The following is an 18406-nucleotide window of genomic DNA, read 5'->3' on the forward strand; positions in this document are numbered from 1 at the left end:
GAATAATATGGCAGGCTAGTTTTATGGCTTTTATTTTCTAGTCTTAACAGTACCTATAGACGAAAGAACATTTCAAATGCTCCAGCTAAAGGCTCAGTTTTTCCATGTGCCTTAAATGTAATGAGCAGATTTGGGTGCCTTTCAACCCTCCCGAATAAGAGCAAAAATGTTTTGTTCATTGTTGTGAAGGATCATAGCTGACCTCGAATGATTTATTGAAATCTTTTGGTTACCATTAAAATGGAAGCCCAGAAGTGTCTCAACTGGCACAACACGCTGCCTTTGTCACGATGAGAGACTTTCTGATCCATTTGCAAGTCTATAATTGGATCTTAGTCTCTCATTTCCCAATGAAGTGTGGGAGCGAAAAATCCAAGCGAAACATGCAAAAATTTAGAATAAAGCTCCATCATCCTTGCCTCAACAATGACCCTTAATCCCAAACTCAAAAGGCATCTCCTACTTCACAGTGTGATATCTCTATCTCCCTCACCAGCCATTCTAGTTTCCTCTTTGAGAGTATTACCAAATTAGTGCATGTTTATGAGCAATTTTATCTGGCAGAGCTTGGAACTGAATTGACACTGGTATGTATTATAGAGGAGTCTTTCATCTTGTCACAATGAACAAATTCTAAAGCCAGGCCCCAGGGTTAACAGGACTGTTTATAATCCATTCTTAATGTTTTCTTAATAAAAATTTAAAAAATTACAATAATTAAATCATAGTCAGCATTAATTTTCAAAGAATCTGAGTTAAAATGGATCTTTATCTCTGAATAGTGATCAAAATTGCATTTGAAATAGCGCCTTTCATGTCAGGAAGATGTCTCAAAGCACTTCACAGGATAGACTGTACAGTGTAGTGACTGTGAATTTTTAGGTGAACATCTATATCATGACTTAGTTAACACAGCTTTTTGTAAAGCTCTGTTTTCCCACCTTTATAGGTATGCATTGTGACAGCATCTGCACAGAAGGTCGCTGGGGTCCAAATTGTACTTTGCCGTGTAACTGCAAAAATGAGGCTTCCTGTTCACCTGATGATGGGACCTGTGAGTGTGCGCCTGGCTACAGGGGAACCACTTGCCAGAGAAGTAAGTAAGGATGTATTGACAAGAAGACCAGAGCTCATCTCTGCATTTCAGCCACCTGTATTTATGTACATTTGCAGTGGGAGACTAGAGTTGGAGCAATGCTTCAGCGGTGGGTTTGAATGTACATTCACTACCGCAAAACTATTTATGTGGAGAGATTTCTACTATTCGCTCTCCAAGGATCTCTCCACATAAATAGTTTTGAGGTGTGCCCACACCCAGTAAAAGGTGTTTGAACTTGAAGAATCATCGTTTTCAAGTTTCGGGGAAGTTTCAAAAACCTCATTCAATTTGAGGTGTGAATGAACCTGCTTATTGTCTTGGAAGCCATCTGCAGATCTACTCCTCTTCTGAATGTGAATCGTTAGCAAAACAATGATTTCAAACTTCTCCCAGATGTAATATTGTTGGAGTTGGGTATTTTGTATTTACACACAAACACACGCACAGGCACACACACACACACGCACAATTTTGTATTTACACATATCGCACACAATGACTTGACTGCTTTTTCATTTTAAATATTTGTCACAATGAGGAAATAGGTCTCAGGGTGAAAGATCATGAGTTTAATACGAAGGCATGCTTCAAAAATACACCAACTTACCTTTGGTGCTGTTCTGGTTATTGGGTCAATTTAGATGTCCATTTGATATTTAACTGACTGAATGGATCAAGATGTGGATATATCAGTGCCCCTCCCCCACCTAACACCATCCTCAGTGGTAAAGTCCATTTTAAGGCAATGCTCTCTCAGAGCTGAAAATGCATGCTTTTCATTGCATCTTTATACTGGGAAATCAGCGTTGTACCAGATAACCACTAGATATAGTGCAGTCCTGTTATAACGTGCTTCACTACAGTGCAAATTTGATTACTGCTGCTGCACTGTGGTCCCCACTCACCGTACATGTGCAAAATAGAAAGTGAAATATTGGATCTTTGGCTCATGAACTGTGGCCTTCAATGGCCGGTTAGCAGGATACTGGATAAAAACTGCCATTAAATTGACTGCATTGTATGTTTTCAAAATACAGTATAATAACAATAATCCTTGCGTTTTTATGTAGCACCTTAGAACGTCGTTGCGATGTCTCAAAGCACTTCACGGGATATACTGTAAAGTGTGGTGACTGTGTATTTTTTTGTAGCCGATTATTTATGGTTTCCACATCAGCAAACCAAACATACGTGACCATTAACTTTGCTTTCGCAGTTTGCTCACCTGGATTTTATGGACATCGTTGTAGCCAGGCCTGTCCTCACTGCGTACACAGTAACGGGCCCTGTCATCACATAACTGGCCAGTGTGACTGCTTACCTGGCTTTACAAATGCTCTTTGCAATGAAGGTATTTAGTGTTTTGTCTTTGTATATGTATTGAAAGTTTTAGGCCTGCGTGCGTTGCATTAGTGCACCACCTCGGTTTTATGTCTGTTGTTGGCACCATTGATGATCCATTGCCCACACACAATGTTAGAGAGACTCTGCTGACGGGAAGGAGTACGATTGAGGAAGTGCAGTGCTCCCAAACATCAAGACCATTCTTTAATCCAGAAGTCAGTCAGCAGACAAGAGGCTGCAAGCCTACTCTAATAAGATCACAGAGATTTGCTAACACAAACCATAGCGCTGCAACACAAAGCTGAATTTGTTTTAGTTTAGTTTAAGAATAAACTCAATAAATTAACAGCCATTAAAGGGAAGAGTCCTCATTCCAACAGCCACAGCTAGATTTAGCCCAGACCACAGAGGTGCAAGCACAGCAAAACGGGCATGTTGAACAATAAATCCGTATACGCTTACCAGTTTCACCCACCGTGCTGAGAATTACTTTGTACAGTTTGTCCTAAAAGTCCACCATTTTCATGCCAAATTTAAGCTTCTGTCAATCTAACTATGGCATGAAAATTGTAATGTACAGGGTGTCCACAAAGTCCTGTTACCCACATGTTTTTTTTCTACAGGGCACTGACCAACAATTGAAACATGGAAGAATGATGATAATTGTATTTAGAAATAATTAATTGTATTCAGTACAAGTGTTTAACGATATTTAGACGTCCAGAGGATCAGTATGAGCGCTATCGTTTTCACGGCAGATAATGATCCGTCGCCATGTTCAGGACAACAACCTCTGTAACATAGATGGAGTGACCGGGTGAAATGCATCTCTGACAGCTTGTTTCACCTTCTCCATAGTCTCATATCACTGTTTTGTAACAGGGGGTAACAGGACTTTGTGAGCAGATACCCTGTAGAGGACTTAAGTGCCATGTGGGTCTAAAAACCCCTGACTGTCCAACGCCTTGAGATGTCTTACTTTGAAGCACCCTATACAAGTGTAATGTGTTGTTTTTGTTAGCTTTGGTTGCATTGCCTTCCACTGAGAAGAGCCAAGATAGTGGTCTGCCATCAAAACAGAGTGGTCCACTTTTACTCTCCGGTTTGTTAGATTGGTGTTCCGTACTCAGTATAATTCTTGGAACAAATCGTTCGTGTGTCTCAGTCGTCCAAATCCAGCTGTGCCAGGAAAAAAAACAGGGTCTCCAAAGATACATTTTTTGCTGAATCATACATATATATGATATATATATATATAGGTTCATTTTATGGAATTAATTTAGTGGAAATATTTTGTTTTTGAATAAAGAGCCAGAGAGAATGGTAGCAGCTATTTAGTTGTACTGGACTGTACAAAATAGGGCCTGGTAATGATTGGAATATTTTTTGTTTGACATATTTTTTGACATATTCCTGTTGGCAATGATAGCATACATTTGGATTGTATTCCCTTACTTCATGCTGTTAAATAAGCAAATAATGCTCTCCTAATCCAAACCATGTTGCTAACCTGTGAAGTTTTTTGCCTGCATTTCTTTTTTATAATGAGTCTAACAATCCTGTTTCTGCCTCCAGTTTGTCCCAGTGGTCGATTTGCAAAGAACTGTGCTAGTGCCTGCACTTGCACAAACAATGGAACATGTAATCCCATTGATGGATCGTGCCAATGCTATCCAGGGTGGATTGGCAGCGACTGCTCTCAACGTGAGTACTGACATGTCTGTCTTCATTTTCTTTTTTTTTAATATAATGATTTTTCTTAAAAGAAGAAAACAACAGACTGATGTATAAAAAGTCGTAAAATGTTTTGGCCGCACCTCTATACATGGCTTCATGGAGGGACCGTTACTCTTAAGACAAATATTGGCCACTTACTGTACAATAGAATTTACATTTATATAGCACCGTTCATTTCTGGAGGACGTGTCAAAGGGCTGAACTTTGGTGGCTGTGCACCCGAGCTGGGTGCGGGAGTCGAAAGGAGATGAGGAGGCGAATGATGACCGAAAGCAAGCTCAAAGATTAGGTCTTGAGGGAGACCTTAAATTGGGCAGCTTGGCCAAATTGGCAGCAATCTTACCTGTGATTCAGAAGGTTGTGGGTTCAAGCTCCATATTAGAAATTTGAGCTCATAAAAAACTAGGTTGACACACCAGTTGGGCACAGGGGCAGCACGTATTGTTTAGTGTGCTGCTTTTTGGATGAGAATTTCAGCTGAAGTCCCGTCTGTTTGTCCTTCAGCTGCCATTAAAGAATTGCACTATTCTATTCAAAACAGAAGCGGGTCACCCCTGGTGTCCTGGTCAACAATTCTTCGTATTAAACAGTCATTCACCATCAGAGTTGTTTATGTAGCCTTTCCTGCTGCAAATGGTTTCTGCGTTCACCCAGAAACAATCGTGATAGTAATTAAATGTGAAATGCTTCAGTGTGATAAACACCTTACAAAAGTTCTTATTCTTTCCCTTATCATCATTTCTATTTTTGTTACATTCAGATGTTTCTCTGAATAAATGATTGATGACCATAGTATTATTCAGAGACACTGACTCAGGCCAACAGAATTAAGTTATTGACCCTAACGAGTCAGAAGAATCAAATCAACAAATGCCCTTGGAATGATGTAAACCCAGAAGTATTCTGTGCCAATGATTGTATCCCATTGATATTAATCCAATTTCCTGTCATCATTAAACATGGCATTTCCTCCCTTCTTTCTGTTGCTTCTGTGTGGCTGGAATTGTGTTTAAATATAAATATTCCAAAGAAAATACCCAGAAATAGACAGAAGGAAATGAAATATTTTTTTTAAATTAGCTAAAACTCTTCTGTACTGTTTTATATTTTAAGGTCATTGCCCTCACCTACAAATCCCTTCATGTATCTCTATGTCTCTCCGATCTCCTCCTACCCACTTCTCTGCTCACCCCCTACAATCAGCTAATTTGGGTTTGCTGCACATCTCCCGCCCTCCCCACACCACCACTAGTGACCAAAGTTTCCAATTCTACAAGTCCAATCTCTGGAACTTCCTCCCTCAGCCCCTCCAGCTCACCCCCTCTCTGTCTGTATACGTGTCCCACCATAAAACTTACCTCTTCAATCGTGTCCGTGCTTACCTTTTTCCCTTCTCTCCCGCAAGCAGCCGTGATTTACCCCCAAAGCCAATCCACTTTACAGTATATCCTGTGAAAGCGCTTTGAGACTTCTCGACTATGTGATAAAGCGCTGTATCAAATGCAAGGACTGTTATTATATTATAACTTTGAAACCTCCCATAAACCTATCTCTTCAACTACACTGTCAGCCACTTTTCCCTTCCACCCATTCCCCATTCAGTTGTGTGAAGCCCTGTCAAACATCCACCCGATGTGAAAGGTGCTAAATAAATGTAAATTGTTCTTGTTGTTTGAAACGCATTGTAAGAAGTTCGGGCTTTGTTCATTAGAAGCGAGAAGATTAAGGAATGACCTGATAAATGTCCACAAGATTATAAAAGTTAAACAGTTAATAGATCAGTAATGAGAGAGCACAAATTTCATAGTAAAGAAAAAAGAAATTAAAGGGTAGGTTACAAAACAATACAGAGTCTGTGAATCATTTTCGAAAGGATTATTTTCAATAAAAATAATGTTGATACTTGAAAAAGGAGAAGATTAAAAGTTGTTAAAAGGAATGGATAGAAAACAGGAAAGTGTGTTTAAACTAAATCACTTGTTTAGAAAAAAAAGTACCGGAGCAAAACTTGTTCACCTGAGTGACCTATTTCTGTGTCGTAACATTTTACGGTTCTGCGAGTGGCTCCCTCCTCGACGTGGAAGGCTTTCTGTGGGTGCAGTCAGATACAGTTCACATGTATTGGATTGCTGGCTCTGATTCCATCTCCTGATTTCTTTGTTTCATCAGCTTGCCCTCCTGGCCACTGGGGACCGAACTGCATCCACACCTGCAACTGCCACAACGGAGCTTACTGCAGTGCCTATGATGGGGAATGCAAGTGTACACCTGGGTGGACTGGGCTGTACTGCACTCAGAGTAAGGAAGGAGGCAACCCCATCAGATAACTTAGGGTGCCGGGAATACAAACAAAGCATATTATTGTCCATGGCACCTTTTGATCGCTTGTTTTCCTCAGTCATTTCTGAAATTTCACTCAGTCTTAGCCTGCAAGAATGTTTTAAATATATATTTTTAAAATGTCTTTACAAGAACTGTGGGTTTGGGAAAAATCTTAAATTTTGTCCTAAGCTTTGAAACGATTTCCCCCCCCATCCCACCAATGATTTTTATAACATGCAGAAAACTGGCTTCAGAATCAAAACTGTATTTAAGAATTTTCCAAACTCCCCTATAATGTTAAGTTTTAAAAAAACGTTCCTGAGGCTAAATCTACTTTTCGTTATGTCTTTATTCTGGGAAATCAGTGTTGTACCAGAGATCCGCGACACACCGTGCTGTCCCGTTATAACGTACTTCACTATGGCACAAATTTCCTTCTAACATAGTTTGACTGTGGACCTCACTTATTCCACGTGTGCGAAACAGAAAGTGACATCAACAGCAATCTAATACCTGTAAGCGAGGTATTTTAATACCCGCCATATAAAAAAACCTTCCGGGTCATCAGGTCACTGCCAACGTCACTAAATTTACTGCGTATATAATTAGGTAACTTGAAAAATAACAATGAGTTTGAAAAAGCAACTTCAAATGCCCTGAGAAAAAAGGTCTCATTGTGTCGACTGCGTTTTCTGTTGGAAACCTCCAGTGTATTACGTTGGCTTGACAGATCTTATGAGGATGAGCTGCCATGATGTACTGGGATTTCCTTAGAAAAAATGTTTGTTTCATTATGAGATGTTTTTCCACTAACTCAGAGGTGTAGCATTTTTGTTCTAGTTTTTTTCAGCATTGTTTACAACGAAGCCCCATTATATATAACACAGTGTTTTGGATCCATAAAGTCCCAGCCAGTCATAGCCAGTCATAGCGCAATAGCAGGTTTCACTGTGCTCAAGCACAGCAGGCCAACTTACTCCCAGCCCGCTGGTTGAATCGTGGGCTAAAACAAAATGTCACTCCCTGTTTCCTGCACATGTGAAAAGCAGGAGGTAGTACTGGTGGCCATCAAAAAAAATTCTTGTACAAGTCACTACACTGTAATGTACACTCTGTGAGGCACTTTGAGATGTTTCAAAGTGATGAGGTGCTATCACAAATGCAAAGATTATTATTATCTTGCCATTATTAGTTGATGTCCGTCACTCCCCTTGCATTGCTGCAAGAAAATTACTCTGCAGCAATCAAGGTTGGGTGACTGCGCAGGAGCTGTAAGGTACCTGATGAGTTTGGTTTTGTTTGGATGCATCCAACAAATTAAAATCACGCTGTGAAATGTTTGTCATTTGAAGCAAGTAATATTCTCAGCAGGGTGTATTGTGTGTTGCGTGGGAAACCTAATGGTACACATTGACACACTTTCTGACGTGTGCTCCTTTGTCTGCATCTCTACGTACCCTGGCAGCCTCTCTCTGATATGATGCCAGACACTCAGGAATGTCACTGAAATCCATCATTCCCTGATACTAAATATACAGATCTTCCCATTGTGATTTTATCATGAGATTTCCCATTCCAAATTAGGAAGCTGACTGGAAATAATGCTATGGTGCATCTTCAAGGTTGGATGTGACAGGCAGACAGCTGGAGAAATGTTGTATGCTGAAGGAGTGAAGAGGTCATCAACAAAATAATACTTGGAATCGGGACATGATGTGAACTAAATGGGATTTAGGAGTTAAACATGTTAGTAAAGACTGGTCAAGGTGGGATTAAAGCCCTCAGGACCCAATTTTGACCAAACAAGAAATGCTACTGGAAATTACTATGTGTGACACTATAGTATATATATATACACTAAAGTATATATATATACACTATAGTACAATAAGTACAATCAAGCAGAGCTTATATTAGAATGTACTGCATTTTATTTTTGTTCTGAGTTTGAAAGCACTTCTCTTGCCCCCCCAATTATTTGCCATGTCTCTGTTTTACTGCAGGATGTCCGTTAGGTTATTATGGAAAAGACTGTGCTGAGCTTTGTTACTGCCAAAATGGAGCGGATTGTGATCACATATTAGGCCAGTGCACCTGCCGCATTGGATTTATGGGCAAACATTGCGAGCAAAGTAAGTGAAGAATAAACACCATCACTGTAAAGAAATGACCGTGCCTTTCCATTGCTCTGTCAACACAGTTCTTTGCAATTTTCAGTTTACATCTCTGAGGATTTATATCTCTCTCAAAAATGTTATAATTTTATTTAGATAATCATCATTGTTATTATAATTCTTACAGTTTATATAGCTTTTTTGTTGAGTGCAGTGAATGTGGCAGTCAATTTGCACACAGCAATTCCAAGAGTGCTACAAATTCATTTAGTACCAGTTATTTATTTCATCTCACTTTGGGATCAGTTTTGTTTTAACTGATTTCATCAATAAAAGACTTTAGAAAGAATTATATTTGGTAACTGGAAAAATGTCCCATGTCACTCTGCTTCCCTGGGACCCAGCTCCAAAAATAGATTGTGTAGGAGCGACGTTCCCATGAATGGACGAGACATGGTTTTTGAGGAGTTGACTTCCAGAGCAGTGGAGTTCACACGTGCATAGTACGAATATAGCGACTACAAATCAAACTGGGCTCGCTCCTTATGACCTGTTGAAATCCCTACGCCAGTCCACTGAGCTGCTTAGCGAAGTTCCACAAACTGTGTCTTAATTAAGAAATCTGTTAAGGAATGACACAAAATCAACCTTCTCGTAACAATCCGATTTGGAAATCTGCACAAGCCATGTTGGTGGAAAGGTTGTCTTTCGTGTGATGAATAGAGGTGTATAGTTTGACATTAAAATGTGTCACCAACTCAAGTTATCTGGAAATAAAAGAGTTCTATGAGACACAGAGGGCTCTCAATTCTCTCCTACTCAGAATATGTTCAAATCTTGTTTGGAACAGGGCTCTAAATATAGAGGAGCCTGAGCACTAATTGCTCATCTCACCAGCAATGTCAGCTGCAACCTGACTTGATGGGAAACAAATTTAGCTTCTCCTCGTCTTAAAACTTTAAATTACTGTAATTAATTATAGTATAGATGAAACCTTGCCACAGCGCTGAGCGCTCACCCTCTTCCCAGTTTCTGCCAAAAGCTCCCAGCTGCGGAAACTTGGAAAAGACAAGTTCAACCTGTATTCAAAAATGTTTAAATCAGAAACCCGATTCTAAGTATAAAGTTCTAAGTATTCTGTATTTAAACCATGTTGTGGATTTTTCTTTTCTTAGTGCCCTTTGAAGTTACTGGTAGTCCATTATATGAAAGGAGAGAGAGTGCTGTAACTTTGTTCTCAGTGTGTTACAAAGGAAATGAAATGACTGAGATTTAGATCAAAAAGGGTATATTTTATCCAGTGCTGCTGTCTCTTGGGGGAACAATATCAGAGGCTGACTTGCAGTACTTTTCAATTTGATTCTTTAACAAACAATTTTGTTAGATTTCCCATTGAACGGCCAGAACCATGTTCCATAGATCAACTGGGAGAGGAACTCTCCCAGTACGGCGGGATTCTAGTTATCAGAAGGAGTCTTGGTTTGTGGGAATCCTTATCAAGGAATCCGAGTCAAAGTAAGATCCCCTGCACTAATCGAAAAGAAAAGGAAGTTTCTCCTGGTGTCCTGGACAACAATCCGAGCGAGTGACTGGGAACCTCGACACAACACCAAGGTTCCGCACTGGCTCCATGAGGTGAAGGTGGAGTGAGTATCCGAACGGGTCGATGTGGACTCGTGACGTGAGAAGGTGCTGACTGGAGCCAGTCAGGAGAACCTTGGTTTTGTCAACATTGAGTTGTAGAAGTTAGAAGTCCTCCAGAACTTGATGTGTGACTGACAACCAGTGGACCCCAAGCCTACAAATTATGTCACCAAGGGGGAGCATTTAGATAGTGAACAGAAGAGAGGTTAGAGCCTTGAGGAATGCCACCAGTGATTGTGTTGGGTTAGAATAATAGTAATAACAATCCGTGCATTTGATATAGTGTTTTTCATGTCTTCTAGAAATCTCAAAGCGCTTTACAGAATATAGTGTAAAGTGAATTGACTATATTTTGTGGGTGAAATGTGGCAGTCAATTGTGCACAGCAGTGTCCCACAAACAGTCGTGGATTGAGTGACCACATTATTGTTTTTTTTTGTCTTGAGGGATTATTATCAGGCGTATGAAGTAAGGAAACTTGCCCAGGGTTTTGCCCTGCCAGGAATCAAACCCAGTTCTCTCACTTGCGAGGCGAGTGCTCTAACCACTGAGCTACACGACTCTACAGGGTTAGGAGGAAAAGCCATTGGAGGAGGCAAAGTGAAGACGCTGGGACAGGAAACCAGGAAAGGGTAGAGCCTGAGATAGAGTAGGAAGGGGAGATGATAGATAAGGGAATTTGTCAACAGTATCAAAGGTGGCAGAGAGATCGAGGAGGAAATGGATGCAAAGGGAGACCTGGTCACAGATGAAGGGAATATTGTTGGTGACTTTGACCAGGGCCATCTTGGTGCTATGGACTGGGCAGAAACCACATCTGACTGTGAAGAACAATTACCAGGAAAAAATACTATTTAAATGAGTGTTTTTTTCCATTAAAAAAATATTGTTTGTAGCTGGTGCTCAAAACTTGATATGGCCTTTTCTTCACTTTTAGTAGTAGTGTTGCTCCCTCTTGTGGTATTATGGTGAACTGCACATATGACAAGTTTTTAGTTTGAAGGACAGAATAATTTAAAATACTTAATTACAATATTGTTCCTCAAATGACATTAATCAAGCATATTTATCTAAATACAACAATTGTTTTTAAAGTACAGCATAATGTGGATCAACTACACTTTTGTATGTTAACAAATAAAATAATAATCCTAATACCTGTACATTTGATATAACGCCTTTCACATCAGGAGACTGTTTCAGAAGGCTTCACAGGATATACTGCAAAGTGCAGTGACTGTATTTTGTAGGCAAAAGTGACAGCAAATTTGCGCACAGCAATGTAATTTATTTGGGGATTGTTCACTTTTCGAATAGTGTCATGAGACCTTTAACATTCACTTAAAGAGGTAGGCAGGACCTTGGTTTAATGCCTCATCGAGAGGACAGCACCTCCAACAATGCAGCACACCCCCAGCACTGCATTGGAGCGTCAGTCTAGACTAGATGAGATCCAAGGTCTGATATGGGCCTTAAGCCCAAACCATTGATGATGCAATGAAACAAGCTCGCGAAAACATTTGTAAATCTGGGCATGATAGTAAGGAGGATGAACAGATTGGATATATTTTTATTTGAACAATTTAGCTTCAATTAAGTTACAGATCACATCAGTGACAGCCAAGTACAAATAGTGGAGACCTCCTGCATTGCTTCATATCATGATTTGTCAGCCATAGAGTCAAGGTTGTGGGTTGAAGCCCCACATCGGGACTCGGAGTCACATAATCGAAGATGACGCTCCAATGCAGTGCTGGGGGTGTTGCATTGTTGGAGGTGATGTCCCAGATGAGAAGTTAAACCAAGCTACTTTCTGCCTGTTTAGGTGGACATAAAAGATCCCATGACACTATTCGAAATGAGAAGGGAATTTCTCCCAACGTCCTGGCCAACAATCCCCCAAATTAAATTGGTCGTTTTTTCATGCCTGTTTGTGGGTCTTTGCTGTGTGCAATTGGGTTACTGCATTCGCCTATAAACACGGTCACTTCACAGTAAATCCTGTGAAGCACTTTGGGATGTCTTCCTGATGTGAAAGGAGCTACACCAAATGAAGGATTATTACTATCATTGATTATATCATTTAAGAAAGTTTAATGTTGTGACTGGAGGATGGTAGGATGGGCGTTCTGTGAAAATTAGATCAAATGGACTGAAGACCCTTCTTCATCTGAACCTCTCTGTGATTTTGTCAGTCGTATTATATATCATATCTGACGACACTATTATTGTCTTACAGAATGTCTCTCAAGTACCTATGGCTATGGCTGTCGTCAGGTGTGTGACTGTCTAAACAATTCAACGTGTGACCATATTAAAGGGACTTGTTACTGCAGCCCAGGATGGAAGGGTGCACGGTGTGACCAAGGTATGTGTCCTTTTAAGCAAACTCATTCATTTTGGTCTCTGGAACCACTTTCTTGCTCTTCCCCTGTGCCTGATGAATGCACGCTGTGCAGTAGGACTGGAACTATCGTTGGAGGACACCAAGAAAATCACACGTTTTGGTACTTGTATTTGTGTAGAATTTGATTTGTCACAGGTGCTGAATTTTTTAAACTGAGCAGGAAAACGTCATGAATTAAATTCAATACATTGTAAAAAAATGAGGTCAATCACAGTAAGGATGCTACAGTAAATATTATAGTGATTAGTATATCATCAGTGAGAGATCTCGGCTCCAGCACATTGGAAATGGTGTGTGTGGTTGTGTAGGGTGGGGGGGAGAGTCCTTACCTTTGGTACATCACCTTGCTTATCTTTCTAAGGCAATGTGTTCATCTTAGAATTGGAATGAAATTTACCTTTGAGAAGCACTGCTTAATCAACATGCGTAAAAAGCCCTATTTCTTATCCATGTCCAATATTACTTCTTACATATGCAGCTGGTGTTATAATTGTGGGAAACCTCAATAGCTTGAGTCGGACCAGCACTGCTATTCCTGCTGATTCTCACCAGATTGGAGCCACGGTGGGAATCGTCATTCTTCTCCTGATTGTTCTCTTCCTGCTGGGAATGTTCATCATATACAGACGGAGGCAGAAGGGCAAAGAGACCAACATGGCTGCTGTTACGTACACACCTGCACTCAGGGTTATGAACACAGATTACACAATTTCAGGTGAGAAGCTCTGTGTAGGGACTCATTGAGTTATAGAATCATAGTAATTGAGTTTGCACCATCTCTAAGAGCAAGCTGTTCTTTCACCGTCCTGCCCCATCCCCATACACCTTCAAAGCATCTAACTTTCCTATACCCTTGTAAAGGTCTTAAGAGTCAAAGCTCACTCAGTGGCTATCAAGGACTATGAACTGCAGAGCAGTTTTGTACATTTCGCCCACAAAATATTCAGTCAATCCACTTTCTGGTGTATCCTGTGAAGCGCTTTGGGACGTCTCAATGATGTGATCAGGTGCTATATCAAATATAGGGATTAATAGCATTATTATTATTATTGATCTCAACAGTTCTTCAACGTATTCTTTTTGCAGAGAATATGCCACAGGGTAATATTGGAAATGGAAATAGTCACTATTTCTCCAATCCGAGCTACCACACCTTGGCACAATGTGGAGGGCCACATCATAGCAACAACTGTGAACGCAGCGTATCAGGAAAGGTAAAAACAAACAAATGCAATTACGGGTATTTATACTGCACGTTTGGTGATGAATTGCTGTGGTTCTGTCATACTTGTAACAAGAAATAGGGGGGTTGGGGGTGGGGTTGGAGCTGAGGCACCACAATTACTCTGGAAACCTGCTCCTATTACCACCTGGAGTCTGGAGGAAATAGTCACAGGAACATGTTAATTCACACCCACACTGTATAAAGGTCATAGATGTCAATTGCACTGGGCTCACCCCTTCACTGTGCCTTGCTAAACACATTATAAATAATTAGTTTCTAAAAAGCAACCTAAGTGAATAACTACAATACTCGCAGAATAGTAAAAATGTTGAGGAGTAGAATACTATCTTCCACACTGGAAGCATTGATGGAAGGAGTACAGCATAGGTTTATAAGGATGATACCGAAGCTGGCAGATTATTGCTGTCAGGATAGACTGGGTAGGTTGGATCTTTTTTCACTAGAGAAGAGACGTTTAAAGGGTGACCTGATAGAAGTGTTTAAGATTATAAAAACGTTCGATAAGGTTAACATAAATATGCTTTTTCCACTGGGGTAACTAGGGAAGAAATATAAGATAGCAATTAGGGCATCAGAAAGAGAATTTTGGAGGAACTACTTCATGCAGAGGGGAGTAAGATTATGGAACTCATTGCCTGAAGCGGTGGTTGAATCAGATAGTATAAATGCATTCCAGAAGAAGCTAGACTTTCACATGAGGGAGATTGGAATAGAAGGATGTGGGAGGGAGTAAATCAATAGGTGACAACTTGTGTGGAGTTTAAACCATCGACTGGTTGGGCCGAGTGGCCTGTTTCCATGCTGTACAGTCTTTGTAAATCTTTGTAAAGTTGGCAATGGTTATTCTGAAGTTTTCTGATTGCAAAGGAAAACTGTTATGTTGTGTATAGGGGAACACACAGGAGTAGGAAAGCAGTAAGAAGAGCCATTGTCATGCTGGTTATGTGAATTAATATTGTACATATTTGATTTTAATCAATAGACAAAAAACAATCAATTGTTTGTAAACATCAAAAACCTGAAGACCCAAGGGAAACCAAGCCCATGTATGGATTACACAGCAACTCTGCCTGCGGACTGGAAGCAAGGAGGCTATCTGAATGATTTAGGTATTGCCTTTTCCACTTTTGTAAAAATGTTATCAATGAACGAAAAAGTAATACAAATTTAGAAGATGCTGTACATAAACAAAAAGTAATTTGTGTCAGATTAATTTTACACACACAAATAAGGGGCCTTTTTTGTAGTATTTCTTAAGTTTTTTTTATCGAGTAAACTGAATTGTACGAATAGGAATGTCTTCTGGTAATGGAAGTACATCACTCCGACCCAGGGGGAACTCCATTCTTGGGGAATGCATGGATGAGAATTTTATTTTGGAATTCAAAATAAAGCAATGGCACACCTTATTTGACAACAACAGTACAGTTAGTTTGCACTTATACAGCACCTTCAACCTAGTGGTACATCTCAAAGCTCTTTACAAGGTCTGACTGGGAGCCCGAGTTGGAAGAAAGTGGTGGGTTTTATGTAAGCAATGAAGGAGGAGAAGGATGAGAGTCCAAAGGTGTGAAAGGTGGGCAGTGTGGAACCAGGGGAGGAGGGAGAGGGTGCCAAGTGGGGAGGAAGTGGAGACAGCTGAATGAATCTTGTCATATTTAGAGTCCAGGAAGCCCATGAACTGCTCATGTTTACTGTTGAATGTGAGGATGGAGGGAGAATGGGAGGGTGAACAGCAGAGATGGTTGGTGATCCTGGAGTAGATGGAAGATTTGACTGAGGAGAGGGAGAGATGGGAAGTTTTGGTGTGATCCAGCCAGATCCAGTGGTGGACCATGAGGCCAGATTTGAGCCAGATGTTCGGATCTGACTGGAACACACCACACATGGGATGTGGATTTTAGTGAGTGAAGGTGACTGTTTTACCAAGGAACTTGTGGAGATGAGATGCAGTTGGGGATTTGATATGGGAGAGAACTTTGAGGGTGATGGTGAGTGTGGAACTGAGTGCATTGTGGTCACACCAGATTGCTAATAACTAGTAATCTTAGCCTTATTTTTTATAATGGGATTTCCTATTATAAAGAGATAACAGCAAGACTGCTGTTTTAGTGATCAGCAATGCTATCCTGGTCTCTGTTTGAACATTCTGGGCAAATAGACGTGGGAGGGAGGTCATCTGAAAAATTATCAGCAACATCTTAAATTTAGGTTGACTGGAATTTCAGAGATTGCCAATTTTTTTTTAAAAAAGTTAATCATTTAAACTTTTTAAAACTTTTTCGAACATTTTTCATCATTTAAAGAGCAATATGCCCTAAAATTGAGTAATGTGACAATTTCATTCAGCCATTCATCTGCCTGTAGATTAACGTCCTATCAGATTTTCATTGTCAATGTCTCATCTATTGCATTCCATTTGTCAGTTAAAGAAATGACTGCTTAACGATTTAAAAAGTTATTAACTTTTAAAATATATATACATTACAGGTGCTTTTGGAATTGACCGAGGATTTGTTGGAAAATCTCTTAAAGGTAAAGTCTTAAATGATCTGTACGTAGTCAAAACTTGTAATCCTTCAGTCATCAACAGCAACATATTATTTTAGTTGGGAAAGCCATGCTGGGCTGTAAATTGGGTTCCTAAGGTATTCAATGGGATCTCTTATGCGCCATGTGCAATATATGTGCAGAGAGCAAATTAACTAGAGCTGTTAACTAGCGCAATTAACTCACCTCTGCTTTCATGTTTATTTAGATGTTGCCCTACATGAAGGGTACTATATAAATGCAATTTGTGGTTGATGTTGCTTATCTTTGTACTGTTATTAATTTCATAGATCTGGTGAAGAGTTCGGGATGCAATTCCAGCAACTGTTCACTGAACAGCACTGAGAACCCTTATGCTACCATCAAAGATCCTCCAGTCTTCACGTCTAAAAACTCAGAATGTGGCTACGTTGAGATGAAGTCTCCAGCTCGCAGAGATTCACCTTATGCTGAAATTGGGAACTCTGCCTCGGCCACTAAAAATGTCTATGAAGTTGGTATGTGTGACTTTATCTCTATGAATTATAAGTGTCAGCTCGGTACAACTGGTAATATCGCTGCCGTTGGGCCAGAAGGTTGTTAGTTCAGGGCCCACTTGGTCTATACTGACCTTCTAGTGTAGCAATGTGGAGCTCTGTATTGCTGGAGGTGCCATCTTATCTTTCAAATGAGAAGTTAAACAGGTCCCGATAGGCAGAAGTTTAAGATCCCGCGCCACTGTTTGAAAAGAGAAGGAAATTTCTTCCAGTAATCTGGCTAGCAATAATGCATGTTTCTTAATAATAGTACAGTAAATTCCTGATAACTCGTCACTCCAAGGGGAAGGGCTCAGTGATAAGTTATCCTGAGTGGCGAATTAGGCATCAATACATAAATAAATGCGGCCAGGATTTTGACAGCATAGTAACTTAAGTAGTAATTACAAGTTAAGCCAGGGTCAAGTGATCAGCAATTCAATGTAATAATAATCCTTGTATTTGATGTAGTGCCTTCTCAGAATTGCATTTGATGTAGTTATTCGCAAGGCCTATCAGTCCCTGACCACGAGGGCCAACCTCTCCTCTCTCATCCACATCCCCACCCTTCCTGTCAGTCCTCCCCCTAACCCACCTCGCCCCCCACATTCCGCCACCAACTGGTCCCTCCGCATCGGTCTACAAAATGTCCGCTCCCCTCTCCAACAAAACACTCACCATCCACTCGTGGAGTCCTGTAGCTCAGTGGTTAGAGCACTCACCTTGCAAGTGAGACACCTGGGTTCAATTCAATTCAATTCAATTCAACCTCAATCCAGGCAGAGGGCGAAACCTTGGGCAAGTTTCCTTACTCCACACAGAGCCTAATAATAATCCCTCCAAAACAAAACAATAATAAATTGGTCATTTTCAATCCATGACTGTTTGTGGGACATTGCTGTGCGCAATTGGCTGCCGCGTTTCGCCCACAAATATACAGTCAATTCATTTTACAGTCTATTCTGTGAAGCGCTTTGAGACGTGAAAAGTGCTATGTCAAATGCAAGGATATTGTTATTATTTATTATCCAAGACCTCATCATCGATGAAAACATTAACATTCTCGCCCTCAATGAAACCTGGATCACGCCAGGCGACACCTTCCCCCTCACAGAGATCACACCACCCGGCTACACGCTCCATCACACCCCACGACCTAACTTTCGTGGTGGCGGTGTGGCTCTCATCTCCTGGTCCCCGCTTGGCCTATCCCCTTACTCCTCTGGAACCTTTCCCTCCTTTGAGCACTTTACCCTTTGTGAACCCACCAACCTGTCCCTCAAAATTCTCCTTGTCTGTTGCCGCCCTGATCTATCCCCCACTTTCTTCCCAACATCTCCACCCTCCTATCTTCCCTCTCCCTCTGCTTTGAACGCCTCCTCATCCTTGGCGACTTCAACCTCAATCGTCGTTCTAGTCCAAGACATA

General features: G+C 40.6%; 1 protein-coding gene across 1 annotated transcript in view; it reads left to right on the top strand.

The window, feature by feature from the left end:
* megf10 (multiple EGF-like-domains 10) overlaps positions 1-17046 on the top strand; it is a 106187-nt gene extending 89141 nt beyond the window's left edge. The window contains 11 exon segments of the mRNA XM_042346837.1: positions 950-1096; positions 2316-2450; positions 4019-4147; positions 6350-6478; positions 8506-8634; positions 12500-12628; positions 13146-13382; positions 13754-13881; positions 14896-15022; positions 16404-16448; positions 16754-17046. Of these exon segments, the coding sequence (XP_042202771.1) occupies positions 950-1096; positions 2316-2450; positions 4019-4147; positions 6350-6478; positions 8506-8634; positions 12500-12628; positions 13146-13382; positions 13754-13881; positions 14896-15022; positions 16404-16448; positions 16754-17046 (1628 nt within the window).
* The last annotated feature ends 1360 nt before the right edge of the window (positions 17047-18406 follow it).

Source organism: Callorhinchus milii, unplaced genomic scaffold (assembly GCF_018977255.1).
Source record: "Callorhinchus milii isolate IMCB2004 unplaced genomic scaffold, IMCB_Cmil_1.0 Scaffold1, whole genome shotgun sequence".
NCBI classification, from domain to species: Eukaryota; Metazoa; Chordata; class Chondrichthyes; order Chimaeriformes; family Callorhinchidae; genus Callorhinchus; species Callorhinchus milii.